The sequence below is a fragment of the Ammospiza nelsoni genome, chromosome 30, assembly GCF_027579445.1.
Source record: "Ammospiza nelsoni isolate bAmmNel1 chromosome 30, bAmmNel1.pri, whole genome shotgun sequence".
NCBI classification, from domain to species: domain Eukaryota; kingdom Metazoa; phylum Chordata; class Aves; order Passeriformes; family Passerellidae; genus Ammospiza; species Ammospiza nelsoni.
The window spans coordinates 398,024-421,125 of NC_080662.1; the positions used below are offsets into that span (position 1 = coordinate 398,024).

Sequence of the window (23,102 nt, forward strand, 5' to 3'; positions counted from 1 at the left end):
TGCTGTGTGCGGGTGTAAGGCTGGCAGGGTTTGGCGCGGCCCGTGTGCGGTGTGTGTGCCGTGGCTCAGGCAGGTGTGTGTGCACGGATGCGAAAGCGTTGCGTGCCACGCACACGCCTGCGTGCCGCGTGTCAGGTGCGTGTGCCGTCCCACGGCCGTGCCATCAGGGAGCCGTGCCCGGGGCGCCGTGCCGTGTCCCCGCCGTGCCCGTGCCGCGTCCCCACCGGCCGGCGCTGCCGCAGCCGCCGCCCCCCGCGCTGCGGCTCCCTGCGGGCTCGGGCTCATCTGAGGACACGCGGGGACCGCCTGCGCATGAGCCGCCGTCACCGCCATCGCTGTCACCGCCGCCGGCGCCCGCCGCGACCCCCGCCCGCTCCGCGGCTGTTCCCCGCGCCGAGCCCGCGGCCCGCGTACCCCCGCGGCCGGGGAGCGGCTCCTCCGGCCCCATCCCCGGCCCCACCGCACCCCGCAGCTGCTGCGGCCCCCCCGGCTGGCCCCGGGGATCGGGGGAGCTGGGGACAGCTGGAGGGGCCCCGCGGACAGCCGGGGGGCCCTGGATGGAGCCCGGGGGGGCGCAGCCCGCGGCAGTTGCTGCACCCCGGGGCAGGTGCGGCGCTCCCGGGGTGCGGAGGCAGCTGCGGCATGAGGGGTGGGCGCACCCTGAGCCCCCCGGCAGCTGCAGCGAGGGGCGCGGGCCGCCTCGGCAGTGCCCAGTGCAGGGAAACTGGCACCGGGACGGCCGGGGGGAGCAGGAACAGGTGCCGCCTCCCCCGGGCGGAGCGGGGTGAGGGGACCGGAGCCCCCCGGCGGTGAGAGGAGGAGCGGGCACGGTGCGCGGCTCTCTACCCCGCCCGCTATGGAGGGAAGCTGAGGCCCGGCCGGCAGGACACCCCATGGCCGTGGGGCAGCGGCCGCACCGGGGGCAGCCGGGCTGAGGGGCCCGGGGCCCGTCTCCAGCCGGGCAGGGCTGTGCTGTGCGGGGCTCCCCTGTGTGGGGTCCACCAGGTCCGAGCCGCTGCCCTGGCACTGACCCTCGCTGGTGAATCCCCGGTTCCATTTACGAGCTCAGCTCGCCCCACAGTGAGGTTCCATTCGGCACTGAACGGGGCCCGTCATGAGGAACTGAGGTTTTATTCGCTGTGACATGTTTGCTCGGAAAAGGGGCCCTCTTCCCCCCAAACAGTGCCGTGATTTTTTGGTTTTCTTGGCCACACCGCCGTCACCACTGACAGACCCTCCGGCCTCTCAGGGTCCGCCCCAGCCCCCAGTCCGGCCCGGGGGCGGCGGGGTCCGTGTTAACTCACGACCGCTGCCCTCCTCACTCATCCTACAGGGCAGCGCGGAGTTATTTGTGTACTGTTCCAGAGACACCGGCGGGCCCGGGGGTCCCCTCTCAGCCCCGAGCAGCGCCGGAGGAGCGAAGCCCCCGGAGCCGCCAAACCCCCGCGCTCCCCTCACGATCCGGCCCCCCCTCCCGGCTCCCTCACACAAACACGACCGGGGGCGGAGCGATGGAATGGGCGGGAAACAGCACCCGCTTTCGATTGGTTTGGTGAGCTGTCCATCATTATAACCCTGCCTCTCATGGCGGCGTTCGTTATCGCTATTCGCCGGGCGGTGACGTCACCGACGCGAGCGCGCCCCGCCCTCACCCCGCTGCGTGCCGTGTGCAAAGGCAACACAGCCGTTAAACGAGCCGCTGGGCGGAGCCAGCGATGGACGAGAAAAGAAGCGGCTCGCCCATTGGGCACCGCGGGATGTTCAAACTAGTATGGGAGGCGGTGATTGGTGGAGACGCGGCGCGGCCCGCCGCCCCCGCCCGGGCGGGTCATTGTCTGGCGGCTCCTGAGGCGGGTCGGGTGCGGCGGTGGCTTTGGGGTTCGGACGACGGCGGCGGTACCATGGTGAGGGCAGAGGCAGCGGTGCGGCTCGGGACTCGGGGGGCCGGCCAGGACAGCGCGGCCGGGCAGAACCGGGCCCCGCGGGGCCGCCAGTGTGCGCCGCTGTCAGCGCAGGCCGGGCGGGGGGAGGGGGCCGGGCCCCGGTCCGTGACCTTGGGTCCGGCCCGGCGCTGCCCCGGTGCCCCGTGCCCGCTGCCGCCTGGTTTCCGGGCAGGGAGTTTGTGCTGCCCTCCAAGCCCGGCCCCGCCAGTGCCCTCCCGCGCTGTCAGAGCGGCGCGGTGGCGGCCGGGGTCTCCTCGGCCGCGGTTTGTGCCGGTTGTGGGGCGGTTGGACGGCAGGAAGAGGCTGTCGTGAGGGAAACGTCGGTCGAGGGGCCCAAGCTGTCTCTGTCAGCCGCCCGGTGCCTCCTCCGGGTTTACACGGGCACATCTCAGCCCGCTTCTCGGGGAAACGGCCCGGTGCCGGGGGGAGAAACGGGGGTTCGTTCTGCCCGGTGCCCCGGTCCTGTGGGCCCGCAGGGAGAACGGGGGCAGCAGCCGGGTGTGGAGCTGTCAGCCAGGGCGGGCAGGGGGATGCGGGTTACGGGTTCCGTGGGTCGGCAGGGTCGCTGGGGGGGTTCCGCGGGTAGCGGGAGCGCTCGTGGTTCCACGCGCGGGTTCCGTGGGTTCGCAGCGGGTTCCGGCGGGTCTGTGCAGCCGCGGGCGTTCTGCCGTTCTCCGGAGCTCCACGGGAGAGGCTCTGTGGGTCCGCAGGGGGCTCGGGGGGTTCCCTGGGGGCTCCAGAGCCGGCGGTGAGAGCCCCGGTCCCTCCGCGGTAATGGAAACACCGTTGGGTTATGCAACTCCGGCTGCCGCCAAGAACTTGTGCTCGGGGATGTCTGGGAATGTGCGGCACGAGATAAGAAGTTGCTGCTTGCAGGGGTTTTATCCTGTTTGAAGCAATAAGAAAAGAAAAAAAAAAAAAAAGGCAAGTTTGCCTGCCATGAAGAAGCTAGCGGGTCAGAGCCAGGGAGGATTTAGCACGGGAATGTGCTCCCAGCGAGGGGCTGTGGTGGAGAGCAGGGATGGAGATGCCACAGGGATTGTCCCAAGGTGGAGGGTGAGGAGGGAATTGCTGGGGATTGTCCCCTCGGTTTGGAGGAATCCAGGAGCCCGCACTCCCAGCACGAGTGGGGTGATCTCCCATAGGAAGCAGGAGCCACCTGGGCTGGGGGAGCTTCCCATCGGGACAAACCTCGGGGTTCTTGCTCTTGGTAGTCAGCCCCACTGAGAAAATGTCTCAGGCAGGCGGCTCCGAGCTGGAAAACCTGCTGGGGCAGTGGGAAATTCACAGCTGTCTGTCCCCGCAGAGGGAACAGGCAGTGCTTTTCCCAAAGCTGCTTGTTATTCCTGGAGCAAGGAAATATCCACAAATCCCCCTTGCCTCCCCCTTCCTTTCCCATCGATCTCCCTTCCCACCCCTCGAATCCACCCCCAAAACGCCCCCCTTGAGTTCAGCAGCCTGATGCAGCAATGTTTTCTCCTGATGAAAGTAACTCCTACGGAGGGGATTTGCTGGGTCCCCCATGGCCTCGCCCCTCTGCTTGCTTTAATCACCTCGGGATTAATTAATGCCCCCTCGTGACTGATTTATTTTCCAGTGTTTGAACTGAACCTTGTGTTAACTCCCACCTGTCCAGATCCTGGACATTCCCAGGTTAACCAGCATCTTCTTTTAAGGATTAACGTGATCCACTTGCTCTTCTGGAGTGTCTGAATCCTTTCAGCTCCCTCACCATGAGCCAAAATTCCTCCTTTTTAGAGGGGATGGAAATTGTGGGATCAATATATTCTAGAAAAACAGGGATTGTGAATATCCAGGGTGTTTACAGGCTCCCTTGTCTTTCTGTGGGCTGGAAAACTTGTGTTTGGGGATTCTTACCCCTGATTTTGTTTACCTGGAGCAGATTTTGGGTTGCTGACGTCTTTCCCACGGGGAGGGTGCAGCTCCCTCTGCTTTCCTGCGTCACCCAGAGCTCTCACCTTCATTAGGAACAGCTCTCATTAGTGATTAATGATGTCATAGGGGCTTCCCATGTCCCTGAAATCTGTGGATTTCCTGGCAGCGGATGGGAGAGCCCGTTCTCTCTTCCTTGTTACTCAGCAACTCCCAAACACTGGGCTTTGGCATTTCCACCCCTCCCAACGTGGTTTTCATTAAAGCCACCATTTCTGGGGCTCCTGGTGGTTTCCCACTCTGGAGTAGGATGGGAATTACCCCCAAATCCCACAGGATTCACGTTCCCATGTGCAGGAACAGTGTCCTGCCCAGTGTCAGCGTGGGGAGAAATCGAATCTGGAAACAAACTGGGGTCACAACTGGAAGACAGCTGAACAATGGGATTTGGGGCTGTTTCCCCCCCATTTGGCATTTTCTGGAAGATACTGGGAGTGGTGGCAGCAGGATGAGCGCCTGGGTGAGGGAGCAGCTGCTGCACCCTGAAACCCTCCCTTGTTCATCCCCTTGAATCCGCGTGGTTCGAGCAGCCCTGAGTTGCCAGGGAGCTGCCAGCTTATCCTGCAGCGGGTCCCTCTGGCTTAGAATTAACGAGATTGTTTGGATTCAGGGGCTGATTAGATTAATTAACGGGCCCCTTTCTCCCGCAGGCTGGCGGCAAGGCGGGCAAGGACAGCGGCAAGGCCAAGGCCAAGGCCGTGTCGCGCTCCCAGAGGGCCGGGCTGCAGGTATGCTCAGGGTGCTGGGCACCCACGCCTCTGATTTGGGGCAAAAACAGGGCGGTTTGGCACTGGCAGGGGCATGGAGCCATGGGGGTTTTGCTGTCGTGTGGGACACAGGGACTGGGAGGATTAACTGGGAGAAGTGCTATATTATTATATTCATTATAATATTTATATTATAATATTACATATTACAATATTTTATATTATAATTTTAAGTGATATAATATTTTATATTATTATACAATATATACTTTTTAATAGTTTTTATTATATATTTCATTATAATATTTTAAATTAATAATTATTATAATTAAAATACAATTATTTTATGCTATACAAGATATAACGTATATACACATATACACTTACATACATTTTAGTAAATTATATTTTATGAGATACATATATATCATAAATATATATAATAAAAATATGTCAATATATATCATAACCATATCATGTGTTACTATAACATATGTTAATAGTAGCTATTAACTAGTAATAAATAAATTGGCTAGTGATCTGTTTGGAGAGTTGCAGCCCACATCAGCCATGCAGGGTGTAAATATGCACACCGTGGGGGCTGTGGCTGTTAACGAGGTTGCTAATTGCCCCCAGTTCCCCGTGGGCCGCATCCACAGGCACCTGAAGACTCGGACCACCAGCCACGGGCGCGTGGGCGCCACGGCAGCCGTGTACAGCGCGGCCATCCTCGAGTACCTGACGGCCGAGGTAGGGCCCCCTCCCTGTGCAGCCCCTGCGGCCCCTGCCCGGCACTGCCACCCACTCCCGCCCTCCCGCAGGTGCTGGAGCTGGCCGGGAACGCGTCCAAGGATCTCAAAGTGAAGCGGATCACGCCCCGGCACCTGCAGCTGGCCATCCGCGGCGATGAGGAGCTCGACTCGCTGATCAAAGCCACCATCGCCGGAGGAGGTGGGGCTGGCTCCCTGCTGGGGGGGATATGGGGCAGGGAGGGAACGGGGGAAACCAGACAGGGACTGGGGCAGGGAGGGAACGGGGGAAACCAGACAGGGACTGGGGCAGGGAGGGAACGGGGGAAACCAGACAAGGATTTGGGCAAGGAGGGAATTTAACAGGAATTTGGCATAAGCACCTGGGCTCGCTGCTTCCCTGGATTCACACTGAGGGGGATCTGCTTGACGTTCACAAAATGGGGAGTTGAGAGTTTTTTGGAGTTTGTTAAGAACTCTGCAGGTGGGTTCACAGGATTTCTCCTCCCCTCTCTCTGCAGGTGTCATTCCTCACATCCACAAGTCTCTGATTGGAAAGAAGGGACAGCAGAAAACGGCGTAGAGGGAGCACGGCACCGGATCCCCCGTCATTGTACTGTACCTGGGCACAGGAACATCTCGGGGACACGAGGGATTTTTTTAAGGAATAGTTGAAGGGAAGAGCATAGAGGATTGACTGTAGAGGAAGCATTGGGATGGGTTTAGATTCTGAGTAGGACACACCGCGGGCTGTGGGGCGGCAGCTGGGGGTGGGCGAGTGGCTCGGCCGCCCCCGCGTTTTATACAAAAATGGAACCCATAAACCATTTTTTACAAAAATCCAGACTGTCTCCAGTGGTGGGAGGGGAGTGGGGCTTTCGGAGGGGGCTTCGTGACCTCCCCGGTACTGGAGAGGGACAGGCACCGCCCACTATGCAAATATGCGGTGGGTGGGGCGTGCCGCAAGGCCCCGCCTCCCGGGAGCACATGGCCGGCTCTGTCCGTCTGTCCAGCCATGGAGGTGTCTGTCTGTCCTGGCCTAACACAGGAGCGTTTGTGTGTCCCTCCGGCCCATCTGAATGGTGTCTGTGTGTCCGTCTGTCCCTGGGCTTGGGGGTGCCAGCGGGCAGCGAATGGGATGTGCGTGTTTGTCAGACAGGTCTGGCTGTGTGGGGGCCACATCTCCATCCCTCCGGGCCGTCTGTCTGTCTGTCAGTCAGTCTGTGACTGCCAGGCTCTGTCAGTCCTGGCTGTCCCTCTGTCCTACCCACGTGGGTCCTGCCCAAGCTCGCACCGAGCCCCGGATGTAGCAGCTGCATACGGGGGCGCTTCGGGCCGGGCCTGGAGGCGGTGGCGGGGGCAGCCGCAGCCGGGCCGGCTCCTGCACTGGCAACATCGGGCGCCGGTTGCATCAGGCGTCAAGTGGCCCTGACGGCCGAGGGCACCATAAGGGCCGTGCCCGGGCTCAGGCGCGCCCCGCCGCACCGCAGCGCCTGGGGTAGCCGCGGGACCGGCTGTGACGGGGGCAGGGGCCGGGCCGGGCCGGGGTCGGTGCCGGCGGGCCCGAGGTCGCACAATGGCGACGCCGGTCTGCGCAAGATGGCGGCGGCCGGAGGCGGGGCCGTCCTCCCTGCCCGCGGGCCGAGCACTGCGCATGCGCGCTCCATGCCATCGCCGGGCGCATGCGTGCGCCGCCGCGCGCCTCGAGCTGCCGGGCCGCGCGGGAGGCACCATGCGGATACCACGGGGGAGTACGGCGGGGGCCTCGGTGTCCGACCGCACCATTGCGCCATGCGGGGCAGAGGAGAAGGCCTAACCGGTGGTTTAACTGCGGTAAGTGCCCGGCTGGCAGTGGGGCGCTAGGGGCTGCCCCGGAGATTGATTTCAAGCTCCGCGTTACGTAACGTGCTCCCCCTGCCCGACTGCAGTGGTTCTGGCCCCCCGCCCCCGTGGCCCGTATGACGCTCGCCATTGGCTGGAGCAGCAGCGGGGCGGGGCGAGGAGGCTATAACTAGAGGCGGCGCGGTAGGGGCCGCGTTCAGTCCATCGCTGCCGCGTTCGGGTTCTGCTGGTCCTGTGTTCTCCCCTTTCGCCTGTCGCCGCCCATCGCGCCGCCATGAACGGGCAACTGAACGGTTTCCACGAGGTTTTCATCGAGGAGGGCACCTTCCTCTTCACCTCCGAATCCGTGGGCGAGGGGCACCCAGGTGCGGGCCGAGCGGGGCTGGGCGGGGCGGCGATCGCGCAGGCGCGGCCGGGGGCGGGAGGGGGAGAGGAGGAGGATGATGATGATGAAGATGAAGGTGAAGGAAGTGAGGATGAGGATGGAGGGGAATGAGGGTGGGCCGGGGGGGCGGGCGGGCGGTGACGCGGGCGGGCGCGCGCGCAGTGTGAGGCGGGCGCGCGCTCGCCGCATTGCGGGCCCGGCGCGCACGTGCGGCCCGCGTGGGGCGGGACACGGGGGGCGGGGGGGGAGCCGGTGCCGCCGTGACTCAGCCGTGACTAAGCAGCTCCCGGTGCCCCCGCACCCCGTGGGCCCCGTCCCCGCGCGGATGGCGGCGGTAACACATGCCCGGTGAGCCCCACACACTCGCACCCCACGGAGGGCCGCCCTCGGCCCGCCCCACGTCCCCCGACGGTGCCGCCCGGCCGGTGGTGAAGTGCCGTGGGTCTCCCCGGATGTGCCCTCCCGCTGCAGCGGGGCGGTGGTTGGAGCCCCCCAAGCTCGGTACCAGCCGGTGCCGGTCTCTCCCAGTCTTTGTCCTCGCCGTTTCGGGGCACATGACCGTTAATCTGCGGAGGCGGCTGCCAACGCCCAGTGCCCGCTGTTCGGGCGCACCCAGAACTCCTAAACCCTCTCCGCTCCAGGCACTCGGGCACCCAGAGCACGCTGAGCAGCCCCCGAGTTCCCATCAGCTCCGGATCCCACTCGGGCCCCACAGCGCCCCACAGCTCTGCTCTTTCTGGCTCCAGCACCCCCAACCCCATGGCACAACCTTTGCCTGCTCTGGGGCTCTCCCCACGCTGCCTGAGGGACGAGGCTCTGAGATCCGATTCCTCCCTCTTTCCCACCAAAAAGCATCCGGGGCATCCTCCTCCCCCTGCCCAGCGGGGCGCTGCCTTGTCCTCGCCCAGATCCTGCCCGGAAGGTCGCTGCCAAGGACACCCGCAGTCCCGGGGACACGGGTGGCCCTTGGGACACCCCGCACCCACACGAACCCCCCGGGAGCAGGAGGGAGCTGGTGTCTGGTGGGGTATGGCTGGAGCAGCTTTGGCTGGAGGCAGAGCTGCTGGGAGCTGGCGTGCTGCGGATTTGGGAAGCTGGCACACGGGTCTGATCCCCTCAGCGGTGCCACAGGGCTCAGCCTTAGTTGGAGCTGGAGCTTAACTGGGACATGGCTGGAATTCCAGACTGGGGACAAGGAGAGGGCTGTGTGCGCCCTGGGGGGCTCCTGGCTCATGGGGCTCTGATCCCCGTGCTGGAGGCTCCGGAAGGAAGGGCTGTGCTGTGTTGGGCTGTCCCACGCCGCCGTGACGCCTCCTGCTCTCCGTGTCCCCAGATAAAATCTGTGACCAGATCAGCGACGCTGTCCTGGATGCCCACCTCAAGCAGGATCCTGATGCCAAGGTGGCCTGTGGTGAGTAAGGGCACCAGGGCACAGCCACTGGGTGACGTGGAGGTGACAACACGCTGACGTCACCCTTGTCCCTTCAGAGACGGTGGCCAAAACCGGGATGATCCTGCTGGCGGGGGAGATCACCTCGCGGGCCAACGTGGACTACCAGAAGGTGGTGCGGGACACCATCCGGCACATCGGCTATGATGACTCCTCCAAAGGTGTGTCCCGGGCTGCCACGGCCTCGGCGACAGCGCGGGCTGGCACCGGGCTCACCCGAGCTCCTTTTGTCCCCTCAGGGTTTGACTACAAGACGTGCAACGTGCTGGTGGCCCTGGAGCAGCAGTCCCCGGACATCGCCCAGGGCGTGCACCTGGACCGCAGCGAGGAGGACATCGGTGCTGGTGACCAGGTGAGCCCGGGGCCGCCGTGGGCTCCCTGTGGAGTGACCAGGGCTGGGCGTGGCGTGACCCCCTTGTCCCTGTGCCGCAGGGGCTGATGTTTGGCTACGCCACGGACGAGACGGAGGAGTGCATGCCCCTGACCATCGTCCTGGCACACAAGCTCAACGCCAAGCTGGCCGAGCTGCGCCGCAGCGGAGCCCTGCCCTGGCTGCGCCCCGACTCCAAGACACAGGTGAGGCACCGGTGGCTCCGCAGAGCCCCGGGCAGCCCCGTGTCCCCGCTTGGCCTCTGATTGGTGTGGTGTCCCCACAGGTGACGGTGCAGTACATGCAGGACCGCGGGGCCGTGATCCCCATCCGGGTGCACACCATCGTCATCTCGGTGCAGCACGACGAGGACGTGTGCCTGGACGAGATGCGTGACGCCCTCAAGGAAAAGGTCATCAAGGCCGTGGTGCCCCCGAAGTACTTGGACGATGACACCATCTACCACCTGCAGCCCAGCGGCCGCTTCGTCATCGGCGGGCCCCAGGTGCAGCCCGGGGCAGCAGTGACACTGTGCTGGTGGTGGTGGCACGGTGATGGTGTGGTGCTGAGAGCTGGTGACAGCATGGTGATACTTAGGGTGGCCCAGTGGTGGCAGTTTCAATGGCAGTGAGAATGGCGCAGAAGTGGCATGGTTATGGCGGCAGCAGTAACACGACAGTGCTCACGGCTCGGTGATGGATGACACTGGTGCCACACCAGGGTTGTGACGCTGCTGTCCCTGTCCCCCAGGGTGACGCGGGGCTCACCGGCCGCAAGATCATCGTGGACACGTACGGGGGCTGGGGCGCGCACGGCGGCGGCGCCTTCTCGGGCAAGGACTACACCAAGGTGGATCGCTCGGCCGCCTACGCCGCGCGCTGGGTGGCCAAGTCGCTGGTGAAGGCCGGGCTGTGCCGCAGGGTGCTGGTCCAGGTGGGTGCTGGTTCTGTGCGGGTGCCAATCCCCCCTCTCGGCCTCTGGGGGCTGGCCTCACCCACAGCCCCACATCCCCCCCGCAGGTGTCCTACGCCATCGGGGTCTCGCACCCCTTGTCCATCTCCATCTTCCACTACGGCACCTCGCAGAAGAGCGAGCGCGAGCTGCTGGAGATCGTCAAGAAGAACTTCGACCTGCGCCCCGGGGTCATCGTCAGGTAACGGGCGCGGGGGGCTGTGCCGGGGGGCGGGGCGGGCGGGGGTCCCTCCCGGAGCAGCCCGGGGACCGCCTGGCGCCTGGACCCGGCGCGGAGCCGCTCGGCCGGACGGAGAAGGCGCGCTCGGGGCGCGGACGGGGTAAGTATCCGCCGGAGCCGAGCGCTTGGAGCTTCCCCGGCTCCGGAGCCCCGGGGGCGCGGCCCGGGAAGCTCCAACCGCCCCGCGGGGCGGGGAGGGGGCGGAGGCGCCGCTGCGGAACCCCCGGCCAGGCAGGGAAGGAAGGGGCGAAGGCAGGAGCCCGGGGCAGCCTCACTGAGTCGGGAATTGTGTATTCCAGGGATCTGGATCTGAAGAAGCCCCTCTATCAGAGGACCGCAGCCTATGGCCACTTTGGTAGGGACAGTTTCCCTTGGGAAGTGCCCAAGAAACTAAAATACTGAGAAAAGAGCATTGTTAGGGCTTTTCCCCCCACTCCCGCGGGCGTAGGTTACAGAGAAGCCCGTGGGCTCTGGGGGAAGAGCTCCCGGCCCCCCCCAGGCTCCCCGGCCCCCCCATTGTCTCTCACCATCGTTTTGGTTGTGTGGGGACCACGTGCCTCTCCTGGAGCCCCCCTCGTGTCCCCCCCCAATTCCCTCTGGATGGTTTTTAACAAATGTCTCTTCACTCCGAGCTGTGAGATGGGGAAAAAGGCCCAAGTGCCCTCTCTCACCCTCCCCGTGCCCCCACTGTGGCAAGGGCCACCCCGATTTGGGTCCCAGCAGTCCTGCTGTGGGAGGATGCTCCATTTTATCACTCCTCTTTTTCCCAAATTCCACTACATCAGGGGGACCCCCCGTTTTGGCTCCCGCCGTCCCCCCCATCCTGCTGCAGGGGGGGACGCACAGCCCCCCGTTCTGGCTCCCCCTGTGTCCCCCCACAGTCCCCATTCCACTGGGAGGATTCTCATTTTGGCTCCCCCAGTCCCGCTGGTGGGGAACACACTTCCCATTCCACCTCCCCACGCCCCTGGGACCTCGCTGGTGCTGGGTTTGGTTCTTAACCCTCATTTTTAACCTTTTTTTGTTCCAAAAATGCACATTTCGGGGGGGACACGCTAAAACAGACCCCCAAACCCCCCCTGAGGGTTCGGTACCAGAGGAAAACATTTTACATTCTTTTTCTTTTTTTTTTTGTTTTTTGGGGTTTTAATCCAAAAGCTGAAACAACTCCCCAACTGCACAACCCCTCCACCCCCCAAACTTTGTCCGGATTTTGGGGGGCAAGGGGGGGCATTTGGCGCTTGATACTTGAAGGTTTGGTGTATTTATTGTGCGCCGAGGCGGGGGCGTGAGTACAGAGAAGCCCCCGCGCTCAGCCGGCAGCTCCTGATCCCCCACGAAAGCCCCCCCTTCCCCTCCCCTGCCCTCCCCCCGCCCTGCCCCCAGCGCTTTGGGGTGAAACGGGGCGGGATTGGGTTTGTTGGAGCGCCGGGGGTGCCCGGGCGCGGCGCCGTGGCCGGTGTGGTACAGAGAAGCCGGCTTGTTTACTGCCCGCCCGGGCTCCGGCCCCCAGAGTGCCTTGGGGGGGGGCAGCGGCGGCTTTCCCTGCCCTGGAGGAGATTTTTGGTTTGTTGGTTTTTTTGTTTTCTTGGTTTTACTATTTTCGGGAGGTTTCGTCCGAATGTTTTGATCCACTGAATCCAAAAATGAACTCAAAAAGAAAAAGAATCTCAATAAAAGCGATGGGTTAGACGGAGCCACCGCGAGTGTGTGGGGGACTCGGGGGCAGCTGAGGCGCTGGGGATGGAGAAATTGGGGTGCAAGGGAAAGTGGGATTTGGGGAGGAGATGGGGAGAAAGCGTGTGTGGGAACAGGTGCTGGAATGGGGGGAATGGGGTGGGGAAGTGGAGTTCGAGTCAGCAATGAGCATTGGGGCAACAGGTATGGGGGAAATTGGGGTTTGGGGAGATAATGGGAATGGGGAAATGAGCTTGGGGGAATTGGGGTACGGGGGAGATGGGATGGAGAACCAGGAAGGGAATGTGGCTGAGAGATGAAGGGAAAGGGGCACAGTGGGAATGCCCAGGGCAGGAAAGCAGTTATGGGGAGAATCCGGGGCACCGGGGGAAACTGAGGCACGGGAGGATTTCTGGCTTACAAAACTGCATTTATTTGGGGTGTTCAGAGCTCGGGGCCCCTCGGGGCGCCCCCGTCGCTCTCGGGCCGAGCCTCCTCCTCCTCGCCGCGCCAGCTGGCGAAGGCCACCTCCTGTGCCAGGCGCTCCGGGGCCGGGCGGCCCAGCGCCAGGTTCCGCAGGGCAATCATTGTCATCAGGGCACTGCGGGGACACGGTGGGCACGGTGGGCACCGGGGACACCACGGGGACACCGGGGGACGGGGGGGGCTCTGGGGCTGACCTGCGGCGGAAGAGGAAGAACTTCCTGCGGAGGAAGCGGCGCAGGCGCTGGGCCAGGCTGGACTCGCGCTCCCGGCGCTGCTGGCGCCGCTCCCGCCGCAGGAACAGCGACACGAGCGGGTCCAGGGGCGCCCCCGCGGGCAGCGGCTCCCCCAGCAGCGGCCGCAGCTCGGGGGGCAGCGGGGCCTGCTCTGGGGGCACGGCGGTGCGGGTTGGGGGCTGTCTGCGACCCCCCAGCTCAGCACCGGCGTGCCCGTGATCCCCCCAGGCCAGTGCTGGGTGCGGGTTATGGGGTGCCCGTGATCCCCCCAGGTCAGTGCTGGGGTGTGGGTTATGGGGTGCCCGTGATCCCCCCAGGCCAGTGCTGGGGTGTGGGTTATGGGGTGTCCGTGATCCCCCCAGGCCAGTGCTGGGTGTGGGTTATGGGGTGCCCGTGATCCCCCGGCCCAGTGGCAGGGACTGGCTGTCCCTGTCATCCTCCCACGCTATGGCTCACCAGAGAATGAGGGGACTGCAGTTTGGGGACTCTGCTGTCCCCCCCAGCCCTGTGACAGTGACTGGGGTCTTCCGTGATCCCCTCAGCCCACTGCTCACCAGGGGCTGAGCTGATGGAGCTTTTGGGGTCCCCCAGTGCTACCCCGGGTGTGATGTGATGGGGATTTTGGGGGCCCAGGAAGCAAGGCCTCAAGGATTTTGAGTTTCCCAGGTGTGAGGAGCCAGGGGAGCCCAGGGCTGGGTGTTAGGGGGTCCCAGGGGTGCCCTGCCCGCCGTGTCTGGGGGTCCCAGGAGCGCCCACCACCGGGTGTTTGGGGGTCTCACCGGTGCCGTTGCGCACGCGCTCCCGCAGCTCCCGCAGCCGCGTCAGGTTCTGCTCCAGCTCCATCGCCGTGGTGTTCACATACAGGTACATGTAGCACGAGGGCTCCGGGGACACCGTGTGCACCTTGTGGTACTGCCCTGCTGGCAGCTGGAACGGGCTGTCAGCACCCCCGGGCACCCCAAAACCCACCCGGGGAACCGCCAGCCTCACCTGCATGCCCTGCCCCTCACCTGCATGCCCTGCCCCTCCTGCAGGGAGTGGTTCTGCTGCTGCTCCACCAGCTCCACCAGCACCTGCCCCTTCAGCACCCGCAGGCTCGTGTTGCCCAGGTCCTCGCTCACAAAGTTCTCCAGGTGCAGGCCTGTGACACAGCTGGCTCTGTACCCCCACCCCAAATCCTGGACCCCTCTGTGCTCCCCGTGACCCCCCCGTGACCCCTGTACCCCCACCCCCGGGAGCCCCGGGCCGCACCGGGGAAGTCAGCGATGAACACGGTGTCCGTGTGTCCGTCCAGCTGCGCCTCCAGCTCCTGCAGCCGCTGGCGCCACGGCGACAGATCCACGAGCAGGGGCAGCAGCCACGGCGTGGGGGTCCAGGGGGACCAGGGGGCGCGCACCAGGTCCACTCGAGGGTCCACGAGCCTGAGGGGGACCAGGGCTCAAAACCCTGCTGTGCCCCCAAACCACTGCTGGCAGTGACAGTGCTCATGGCACAGGGAACCTTGAGAGCACATGGGGCCCACAACAGCTGTGGGGACAAGACACCCCCTTGTGGCACCCCCATGTGTCCCTGTGCTCCGCCAAACCCTGTGTCCACCCCAACCTCAGCTGAAAGGAGCAGCAGCACCCACAGCTCCCAGCCCAGACCCAGCGACGAGTCCTGTCCGCCATGTCCCTGTGTCCCCTGTCCCCCATATCTGCTGGTTTCCCATATCTGCTGGTTTCCCATATCCCCGTGTCCCCTGTCCCCCGTGCGTGGCACCTCTGCTGGAAGCGCTCGTTGATGGACACCCAGACGTCGAAGTAGATCTGGGGCTGGCTGACGTTGTAGCGCGGCAGCAGCCGGCTCAGGCAGGCCGAGTACTGCTTCAGCATGTCGGCGTGGTCCCGCCAGCGCCGGCTCTGCGTGAACGCCTGGGGAAACGGAGGGGAAACTGAGGCACGGGGACACTGAGGCGTGGGGCAGTGGCATGGAGAAACTGAGGCATAGGGGAATGAGGGATGGGGGAAATGAAGAATAGGAATAAACGAGGCTCAGGGGTTCCATGAGTGATGGGGAGACAGAGGCACAGGGGGAAAATGAGGGATGAAGGAAACTGAGGCCCACGGGGGAAGCCCCCGCGTCTGGGAGCTCTGGGGGTCACTCACCCCTGGCTTGAGGTAGCCCACCTCCCCGGTGAGCCCGTCCCTGTAGGTGATCTTGACGTGCTGGTGGAAGCGGGAGTGCACCATCATGTCCCACGAGTAGCCGTAGAGCCCGTTGGTCCAGTTGTTGTAGCCCTGGGGAGACATGGGTGGGTCACAGAGCACAGTGCTGTCCCCACCCTGGGGGACAGGGAGGGGACAGGGACCCCAAACCCACCACCATACCCTAAATGCCCCTCCATTCCCCAAACTGCCCCCCAAATCCTCTCCACATGCCCCAGTCCCCTCCTGTGCCTCCCAAACTCCTCCTCATCCTCCCCAGTGCCTCCCCGTGCCCACCTGGGTGATGAAGTGCGAGTAGGGCAGGAAGAGCTGCTCCAGCACGTAGAGGATGGTGAAGGCCGCAGCCAGGTGCTGGCGAGGCCGAAGGCCCCCCCGGGCTCTCCTCCCCCCGTAGTGGCAGTCGGGGCTGGGCTGGGGGGGCTCCGTGCTGGGCAGCCAGGCCTGCAGCCGGGGGGGGCAGCGGGCCACGAGCCCCCGGGGCCACTCGGGCCGGCAGAAGAGCCCGTTGGTGGCCAGCATGGTGTAGGAGAACATCCCTGGGGGGGGACAATTAGGGGGACATTGCACCCGGGGCTGGCGGTGCCCCTGGCTGGGACTGGGGGGGGGTCCCTGCACAGGGCCAGGGTGTTTTGGGGTCTCTGGGCACCCCTGTTTAGGACTGGGGGTGATCCCTGCACAGGGCCAGGGTGTTTTGGGGTCTCTGGGCACCCCTGTTTAGCATTGAGGACGTTTGAGGGCTGTGGAGGGGAGATCAGCCTGGCTGGGGTTGCCCAGGGGTGCCATGTCCAGGTTGGAGATGCTCTGGGGGTGCCCTGGGCACACTGGGTGGGTCTGGGGGTGCCCTGGGCACACAGGGGGGGTCTGGGGGTGCCTTTCCCCCTCACCGATGCTGAAGAGCTGCGAGTTCATGCAGTGGAAGTAGGTGACGAAGACGAGGGCCAGGGGCCGCGTGGCGTCGAAGAAGAGCAGGAACCCGGCGGAGAGGTCGAGCACCAGCCCGCCGCCGTGCACCACGAGCCGGCTGGTCAGCTCCTCCGACAGCACCAGCCTGGCCACGGAGCCTTCCTCGGCATCGGCCCCGCCCCAGCCTCACCCTCCTCCTCCTCAGCCCGTCCCATCACCGTCACACTCCTCATCCTCAACCCAAACCTGTTCCCCTGTACTCATCCCATCCTAACACAGGCCTGCAGACCCCCTCCCTTCCCCATCATCATCATCATCATCATCAAACCTCCTTAACCTCATCCTCCAACCCCATAACTCTCCAAAACCTATCCCACTGATCCCATCCCATCCTATCCCATTCCCATCCCATTGATCCCATCCCATCTCCCAGCCCAGCCCCACCTTCATCCTCATCCCCTCCCCATCACCCCCTCCCCATCCTCACCTTGGACCCCTCAATTCTACCACACCCTCATTGGCCCCCTTCACCCTCCTCATCCTCACCCCTCGCCCCCCTGGCCCCTGCCCTGCCCTGGCCTGACCTGAAGGGTGCAAAGAGCCAATGCCGGGCCAGGGTCCCCATGGAGAAGCCCCCGACCCAGTCAGCGTCCAGCTTCTTGAGCCCCGCGATGAAGTACACGATGAACACCTGGAGGGGCACGGTCAGGGGGTCCTGGGGGGCTCCCGGGGGGGTCTCGGGGCAGGGACACCCACCTGGGCACGCAGCAGGGCGTAGTTCCACAGCGGCACGTGGGCGTTGCGCTTCTGGGGCCGGAACAGCCCGTCCACGGAGCTGGGGGGACACGGGGGGACACAGGGGGACACTGTCACTGTCCCCAGTGTGCCACCACTGCCACAGCCCTGGGCACACGCTGGGACACAGAGCCAGGCCTGGCAGCAGGACCCGTCCCACCAGGTGGGTGCACAGAGGCACAGGGACGTCTCCTGGGGACACAGCACCGCGGGGACACCAGGAGCTGTGCCACCCCAATGCCACAGGGGACCCCAGGAGCTGTGCCACCCCATGGGAACCCCAGCCCCCTGTCAGCACCCTGCTGCTCCTGGGATCCCCTGTGCCCCTGCAGCCCCCCGGTGCCCACCCGTACCGGTCAGTGCCCGTGCCCCCTGTGCCCCCCGTGCCCCCCGGTGCCCACCCGTAGCGGTCGGCGCCCAGCAGTGCCAGCTGGAAGCCCAGCAGCCCGTAGAGGTAGGAGTGGTTGTTCCAGGAGGTTTTGTCCAGCAGCAGCAGGTACCAGTATGGGCACAGGAACGCCACGCAGCTCAGCCGGTAGCAGCAGCCCAGCATGATGCCCAGGGCTCCTGCGGGCACAGGGCGCCCGGTGTGTCCCCTGTCCCCAGAGTGCCCCCTGTCCCCTCCTGCTGCCTGTCCCCAGCCTCCCTCCACTCCCCTGCCAGTCCCAGCACCCATCCCACGCCCATTCCACCCCAGTGCCATCCCCATTCCTGTCCCCATCCCACCCCCGTTCCTGCCCCAGTGCCATCCCCATCCCTGCCCCATTCCCACCCCCATTTCCCCCCCTGTTCCCCCCCATTCCCACCCCCGTTCCCCCCATTCCTGCCCCGTTCGCCCCCGGTTTCCCCGGTGCCGGTACCGAGGAACATGACGGTGTAGAGCAGGTACATCCAGTCCAGGGGCAGCGGCGCCAGGAAGGGCAGCAGGGGGAAGCGGCACACCTCCAGCCCGTCCAGGTACCGCTGGTCCAGGTGGCCCAGCCCGCGCTCCTGCGGCACGTCCAGCGCCATCAGCAGCCCTGGGCACGGCGGGCACGGCAACGGCGGTCAGCGGGCGCCCGGTCCGCGGGCACTCGGTCACTGACCGCTCCTCCCGCCCGGACATCGCCGGACCTTTGCTCCGGTGCTGACGTGTCACGGCCGGACACCGCCGGCCCCGGGGATGGGGGACCCCCGGATCCCGGCCCCGACCCCATCCCCCGAGCTCTCCCGGTCTCCCCGAGCCCCTGCTCGCTCCGTTTCCCCGGTGCTCCCCGGTGCCCCCCGGTGTCCCCCCGTGCGCGGTCCCCCTGTCCCGGTGCCCCTCAGAGCCCCTCGGTCCCTCCATCCCCCGGTCTCCCCGTGCCCCCGAAGCACCTCCGGCCCTCCCGGTCGGTCCCAGCCCGGTTCCCCCCCGGTGCCGGCCCCCGCTGACCGAAGGCGGCGCGGAAAGCGCCGAGCGCGGCGGGGTCCTGCGGCCGGTGCAGCAGCCGCACGAAGCGGTGCCAGCGCGTCAGCTCCCGCAGCTCGAACCCCAGCAGCCGCCGCGCCGGCCCGGGCCCGGTGCCGGTTCCGGGGGATTTGGGGGTCCCGGTGGGGCTCGGGGGGGGCTCCGCCGCCGCCTCCCCCCGCTCCGGCCGCCGCCGCCGCGCCGGGCCTGCCGGGGGGTCACAGGTCAGGGGTCGGGGGTCACGGGGGGTCCCGGTGATCACGGGGGTCCCCGGGGGTCCCGCGCCCCCCGCCCCGCCCCGCTCCGCACCCGCCGCCGCCGCCGCCGCCATCGCCACGGCCCCGCCCCGCCCGCCGCACGTGACGGCCGCGGCAGCCAATCAGCGGCGAGGAGGGCGGGGCAACAGGACCACACCCTGTTAAACTCCGCCCCTTCTCCCCCGTTAAGCGCCACCCCCCGTACCCCCGAACCGGGACCGGAACCGGGACCCCCGGGCCGCCCCAAAGCCCCCGAACCCCCCCGGGCTCTGCGCGACCCCCGGCCCGCCCTGACCCCGCCCTGACCCCGCCGCGCCCCCGGCCCGCCCCGCGCCCGCCCCCGGCGCCGCCGCCGCTCCCGGAAGCCCCGGGCGGGCGGGGCGGGTCCGGGGCCGCCGCCGGAGCGGAGCCGAGCGGGGCCGGACGGACCATGGTGGGTCCGGGGCACCGGGGGGCACCGGGGGGTACCGGGGGGCACCGGGGCGGGCACCGGGGAGGGAGTGCGGGGGGCACCGGGGGTCACCGGCGGCCGGTGCGGGGGCACCGGGTTGTGCGTGGCGGAGCAGCCGGGGTGATCCCGGGTGTCTGTGGGGTGTTCATGGGGTGTCGTGGGGGGTCCCGAGGATGTCCCTGAGCCCTGCCCCATGTCACTGCCGGGGGTCCCGGGGGTCCCGGGGTACCCCTGAGCCCATCCCCGTTCCGCAGGCGGGGGTCCCGGGGGATGCCCCCCTGGCAGACGGCGCGGGGGGCTCGGGGCGCGTGCGGGCGCTGCAGCAGGAGGTGCAGGGGGTCACCACCATCATGAGCCAGAACCTGGAGAGGATCCTGGCCCGCGGCGAGAACCTGGAGCAGCTGCACAGCAAGAGCCAGGACCTGGAGGCCACGGTGAGGGGGCACGGGGGGCACCAGGGGGGCACGGGGCCACCAGGGTGGGCAGGGGGTCACCAGGGTGGGCATGGGGTACCTGCATTGGGTACCATGTCACCACGGTGGGCAGGATTGTCCCCAGGGTGGCAGGGCTGCCCTCAGGAGCTCAGCCGATGTCCCTGGGGTGGCAGCTGGGGTGCCCAGGTGACAGAGGTGTCCCCAGGGGCCAAGGGCTGTCCCTTGCATGGGATTTGGGTTCTCCAGGGTGGCATGGGTGTCCCCAGGGGGTCAGGGCTGTCCCCAGGTCCCTGAGCCCTGTCCCCGCAGTCGGAGCATTTCCGCACCACGTCGCAGAAGATGGCCCGGCGCTACTGGTGGAAGAACGTGAAGCTGCTCATCATCCTCGGCCTCGTGGGCGTCATCGTCCTCGTCCTCATCATCCTCCTGGCCACCGGCACCATCCCCACCTAAAGCCACCGTCCCCACGGGGACATGGCCACCACAGGGCACAAATACAGACAGGGGAGAGCCAGAGGGACTTGTGTGTGTGTGTGTGGGGTTGGGGACACGGGGGCACATGGGAGATCATGGGGGCACGTGGGGGGACACAAGGGGACATGGAGTACATGGTGGGGACACATGGGGACATGGGGGGAAACATGGGGACACAGCTGGTGAGATGGGCATGTGGACACACGGGGGGACACAGGCATGGGGACACAGGAATATGGGGGACACAGGCCCCGGGGATGTGGGGACACGAGGGAGGGGACACGTGTGGGGACACTGGCATGAAGGGATGTGTGTGTGTGGGGGGGGGTGGGTGCCGTGCCAGGGCGCCGGGGGCCGTGCCAGGCACCGAGGGACAAAGGACACTGTGGTGGCACTGCCACCCTCGGAGGCCGGGGAGGGGGGAGGAGGGGAGGGACAGGGACAGGGACACGGGGGGGTCCCCAGGGACTCGGATATGGGGTCCTGGCGTGGCCCCACATCTGCAGGGACTGGGGGACACCGACACGGGTGGGGTCCCTTTCCTGGGGACACGGCAGTGCCAAGGACACGAGTCCGGGGGTCCTGGGGACAGGGGGGACATGGGGACAGGGGGGCTGCAGGGACAGCGGGGACATGGGGACATGGGTAGGGGGGAGTGGGGGTCCCGAGGAGCCCCGTCCGTGTTGTGTCCGGGCTGTCCCCGCACTGTGTCCGGGCTGTCCCGGGTTGTGGCCGGGCTGTCCCCGCACCGTGGCCGGGCTGTCCCCGCACTGTGTCCGGGCTGTCCCGGGTTGTGGCCGGGCTGTCCCGGGTTGTGGCCGGGCTGTCCCCGCACTGTGTCCGGGCTGTCCCGGGTTGTGGCCGGGCTGTCCCGGGTTGTGTCCGGGCTGTCCCCGCACCGTGTCCGGGCTGTCCCGGGTTGTGGCCGGGCTGTCCCGCTCTGCGGCCACTCGAGGGTGGCGGGGGGGCGGTCCCGGTCCCTCCCGGCGGGGGCGGCCGCTGGGGCCCGAGGCCGGACGGGTACAGGAACGGGCGCACCGGTACCGGCACCGAGCCCGGCCCGCGGAACCGGGACCATGGTGAGTCCCGGCCGCCGCTTTCGCTTTCGCTTTGCTCGGGGCAGGGCGGGCTCGGGGCTCCGGGAGCCGCCGGGCTCGGATGCCCCGGTGCCGGTGCCGGGGTCGGTCTCTCCGTGCCGAAGGGAGGGACGCGGTCCCCGGGGCGGTGGGAGGTGGCCCGCGCGGGACATTCCGTGTCCCCGCGTGTCCCCCGTGGTCCCGGTGTCCCCGTGTCCCTCTCCAGTCCCCGTGCTCCGGTGGCCCCGTCCCCACGGTTTCCTGTCCCCGAGCTCCGTGCGCGTCGCCCTCGCGGTGCCATTGTCCCTGCCCGTGTCCCCGTGTCCCCTTGGCGCCCACGTCCCCGGTGCTCTCCCCGTGTCCCGCCGTGTCCCCCCGTGTCCCCACACTGTCCCCGTGTCCCCAGGCGGGGCTGGAGCGGTGCCAGCGCGAGGCCGAGGAGGTGGCGGAGCTGATGCGACAGAACGTGGCCAAGGCGCTGGAGCGGGAGGGACACCTGGAGCAGCTGCAGAGCCGGGCCCAGGACCTGCGACAGGCGGTGGGACACGGGGGGGACAGCCGGGGACAGGGGGGTGGCACTGGGGGGACACCTAGAGCCGGGCAGAGGCGGGCACAGCACCTGCGACAGGCGGTGGGACACGGGGGGGACGCACAGGGCTGGGGACACTGTGGGGGCATACAAGGCTTGGGGACACTGTGGGGACACTCAGAGCTTGGGGACACTGTGGGAGCACAGAGCTTGGGACATTGTGGGGACACAGAGAGCTGGGGGACACCCAGGGCTTGGGGAGTCTCTGGGGCCACACAGGGGCTGGGGACACTCTGGGGACACCCAGAGCTGGGGGACACTCTGGGGACAGCCAGCCTGGGTAGGAGAGGCTCCAGGGCTGCAGAGGGGCTGCGAGGGTGTCTGTCTGTCCCCTGCTGTCCCCCCAGCCCCTGGCACTGTCCCCGTGTCCCCCAGAGCGAGGCCTTCACCCGCACCACGCGCACGGTGACGCGGCGCCAGCGCAGGAGACGCCGGCGGTGGCACCTGGTGGCCCTCGGCCTCGGCCTCCTCCTCCTCTTCGTCCTGGCGCTGGCCCTGGCGCTGGCCCTGGCGCGGGCGTCCCCCGGGGCTGTCACCAGCACTGTCCCCAGCCCGCAGGGCGGCACCCAGCACCCCCCCAGCACCGCGGGCACCCTCTGAGGGCAGAGGGGCCGCGATGGACAAGGAATAAATGACAGAGAAACACCCGGGCGCTGGGGACACCTGCAGGGACAACGCTGTCGCCCTGCAGTGACACTAACAAACCAGCGGGACATCCTCCGGGAGACCCCACAGCCAATGAACTGCAAAATCTGCTCTGAGGAGACCCCACACCAAAAACCCCAGGCAGCCCCACGCGAGGGAAACAGCACAGCGAGCACGGGAGCTCTGTGGGGAGAGCGAGATCCCAAACCTGGAGCGTGGACCTCGGGGAGACCCTGCAACGAACGAACACCAGGATCTGCTCTGGGATCACAATAAATGAACACCAGGATCTGCTCTGGGATCACCCTGCAATGAATGAACACCAGGATCTGCTCTGGGATCACAACAAATGAACACCAGGATCTGCTCTGGGATCACCCTGCAATGAATGAACACCAGGATCTGCTTTGGGATGGCCCTACAATAAATAAAAATCAGGATCTGCTTTGGGATCACCCTGCAATGAATAAACACCAGGATCTATTTTGGAGAGACCCCACAGTAACTAAATAGCAGAATCTGTTTTGGGGAGACCCTACAATAAATAAAACCCAGGATCTTTTCGGGATGACCCTACAAGAACTAAGAATCTGGAATCTGATACAAAGATACCCCACAAGAATAAATCAGCAGGATGGACTCTCGGGGAGACCCCACAATAAATAAACACCAGGATCTGCTTTGGGATGGCCCCACAATAAATAAACACCAGGATCTGCTTTGGGATGGCCCCACAATAAATAAACACCAGGATCTGCTTTGGGATGGCCCCACAATAAATAAACACCAGGATCTGCTTTGGGATGGCCCTACAATAAATAAATACCAAGATATCCTACAGAAACAGAGCATGGG

The 23,102-nt window shown here is 66.0% G+C and overlaps 5 protein-coding genes across 6 annotated transcripts; 4 read left to right on the forward strand and 1 right to left on the reverse strand.

Annotated features, from left to right (window-relative positions):
- The first annotated feature begins 1,709 nt into the window (after nt 1-1,709).
- LOC132085442 (histone H2A.V) lies at nt 1,710-6,192 on the forward strand. 2 transcript variants are annotated; one of them, XM_059490911.1, is made up of 5 exons: nt 1,710-1,904; nt 4,547-4,624; nt 5,240-5,353; nt 5,425-5,554; nt 5,874-6,192. In XM_059490911.1, exons 1-5 carry the CDS (start codon nt 1,716-1,718, stop codon nt 5,933-5,935), a joined length of 573 nt encoding a protein of 190 aa, XP_059346894.1. In that variant the 5' UTR covers nt 1,710-1,715; the 3' UTR covers nt 5,936-6,192. The 2 variants fall into 2 exon arrangements, with proteins under 2 accessions (XP_059346894.1, XP_059346893.1); XM_059490910.1 differs by lacking the exon at nt 1,710-1,904 and adding an exon at nt 2,610-4,356.
- Nucleotides 6,193-7,395: 1,203 nt separating this feature from the next.
- On the forward strand, nt 7,396-12,287 carry MAT2A (methionine adenosyltransferase 2A). Its single transcript, XM_059490757.1, has 9 exons — nt 7,396-7,559; nt 8,913-8,990; nt 9,068-9,190; nt 9,269-9,381; nt 9,462-9,605; nt 9,686-9,904; nt 10,150-10,332; nt 10,419-10,552; nt 10,891-12,287. The coding sequence occupies exons 1-9, from the start codon at nt 7,469-7,471 to the stop codon at nt 10,991-10,993; spliced, it is 1,188 nt and encodes a 395-aa protein (XP_059346740.1). The 5' UTR covers nt 7,396-7,468; the 3' UTR covers nt 10,994-12,287.
- Nucleotides 12,288-12,677: 390 nt separating this feature from the next.
- On the reverse strand, nt 12,678-18,488 carry GGCX (gamma-glutamyl carboxylase). The gene is made up of 14 exons (XM_059490756.1): nt 18,307-18,488; nt 17,753-17,911; nt 17,294-17,459; nt 16,854-16,932; nt 16,682-16,788; nt 16,079-16,242; nt 15,471-15,730; nt 15,135-15,266; nt 14,749-14,900; nt 14,239-14,408; nt 13,998-14,128; nt 13,767-13,914; nt 12,949-13,138; nt 12,678-12,869 (listed from the first exon to the last, which is right to left on the reverse strand). The coding sequence occupies exons 2-14, from the start codon at nt 17,901-17,903 to the stop codon at nt 12,713-12,715; spliced, it is 2,007 nt and encodes a 668-aa protein (XP_059346739.1). The 5' UTR covers nt 17,904-17,911; nt 18,307-18,488; the 3' UTR covers nt 12,678-12,712.
- A 292-nt stretch (nt 18,489-18,780) lies between these two features.
- On the forward strand, nt 18,781-19,979 carry VAMP8 (vesicle associated membrane protein 8). The gene is made up of 3 exons (XM_059490929.1): nt 18,781-19,011; nt 19,284-19,463; nt 19,773-19,979. Exons 1-3 carry the CDS (start codon nt 19,009-19,011, stop codon nt 19,914-19,916), a joined length of 327 nt encoding a protein of 108 aa, XP_059346912.1. The 5' UTR covers nt 18,781-19,008; the 3' UTR covers nt 19,917-19,979.
- Nucleotides 19,980-20,847: 868 nt separating this feature from the next.
- LOC132085407 (vesicle-associated membrane protein 5-like) lies at nt 20,848-22,992 on the forward strand. The gene is made up of 3 exons (XM_059490870.1): nt 20,848-21,016; nt 21,420-21,551; nt 21,978-22,992. Exons 1-3 carry the CDS (start codon nt 21,014-21,016, stop codon nt 22,200-22,202), a joined length of 360 nt encoding a protein of 119 aa, XP_059346853.1. The 5' UTR covers nt 20,848-21,013; the 3' UTR covers nt 22,203-22,992.
- Nucleotides 22,993-23,102: the final 110 nt, after the last annotated feature.

What these genes read in the sequence shown, in the direction of transcription:
- LOC132085442 (XM_059490910.1), top strand. Translation starts at nt 4,009, where the DNA reads ATGGGAGAGCCCGTTCTCTCTTCCTTGTTACTCAGCAACTCCCAAACA. An exon ending in CCCAGAGGGCCGGGCTGCAG is followed by an intron (nt 4,625 to 5,239) that starts GTATGCTCAGGG and finishes AATTGCCCCCAG; the next exon opens with TTCCCCGTGGGCCGCATCCA. An exon ending in AGCCACCATCGCCGGAGGAG is followed by an intron (nt 5,555 to 5,873) that starts GTGGGGCTGGCT and finishes CTCTCTCTGCAG; the next exon opens with GTGTCATTCCTCACATCCAC.
- MAT2A (XM_059490757.1), top strand. Translation starts at nt 7,469, where the DNA reads ATGAACGGGCAACTGAACGGTTTCCACGAGGTTTTCATCGAGGAGGGC. An exon ending in CGTGGGCGAGGGGCACCCAG is followed by an intron (nt 7,560 to 8,912) that starts GTGCGGGCCGAG and finishes CCGTGTCCCCAG; the next exon opens with ATAAAATCTGTGACCAGATC. An exon ending in GCCCCGACTCCAAGACACAG is followed by an intron (nt 9,606 to 9,685) that starts GTGAGGCACCGG and finishes GTGTCCCCACAG; the next exon opens with GTGACGGTGCAGTACATGCA.
- GGCX (XM_059490756.1), bottom strand. Translation starts at nt 17,903, where the DNA reads ATGGCGCTGGACGTGCCGCAGGAGCGCGGGCTGGGCCACCTGGACCAG. An exon ending in CTCGCAGCTCTTCAGCATCG is followed by an intron (nt 15,731 to 16,078) that starts GTGAGGGGGAAA and finishes GTCCCCCCCCAG; the next exon opens with GGATGTTCTCCTACACCATG. An exon ending in TTCTTCCTCTTCCGCCGCAG is followed by an intron (nt 12,870 to 12,948) that starts GTCAGCCCCAGA and finishes GTGTCCCCGCAG; the next exon opens with TGCCCTGATGACAATGATTG.
- VAMP8 (XM_059490929.1), top strand. An exon ending in GCCAGGACCTGGAGGCCACG is followed by an intron (nt 19,464 to 19,772) that starts GTGAGGGGGCAC and finishes CTGTCCCCGCAG; the next exon opens with TCGGAGCATTTCCGCACCAC.
- LOC132085407 (XM_059490870.1), top strand. An exon ending in CCCAGGACCTGCGACAGGCG is followed by an intron (nt 21,552 to 21,977) that starts GTGGGACACGGG and finishes CGTGTCCCCCAG; the next exon opens with AGCGAGGCCTTCACCCGCAC.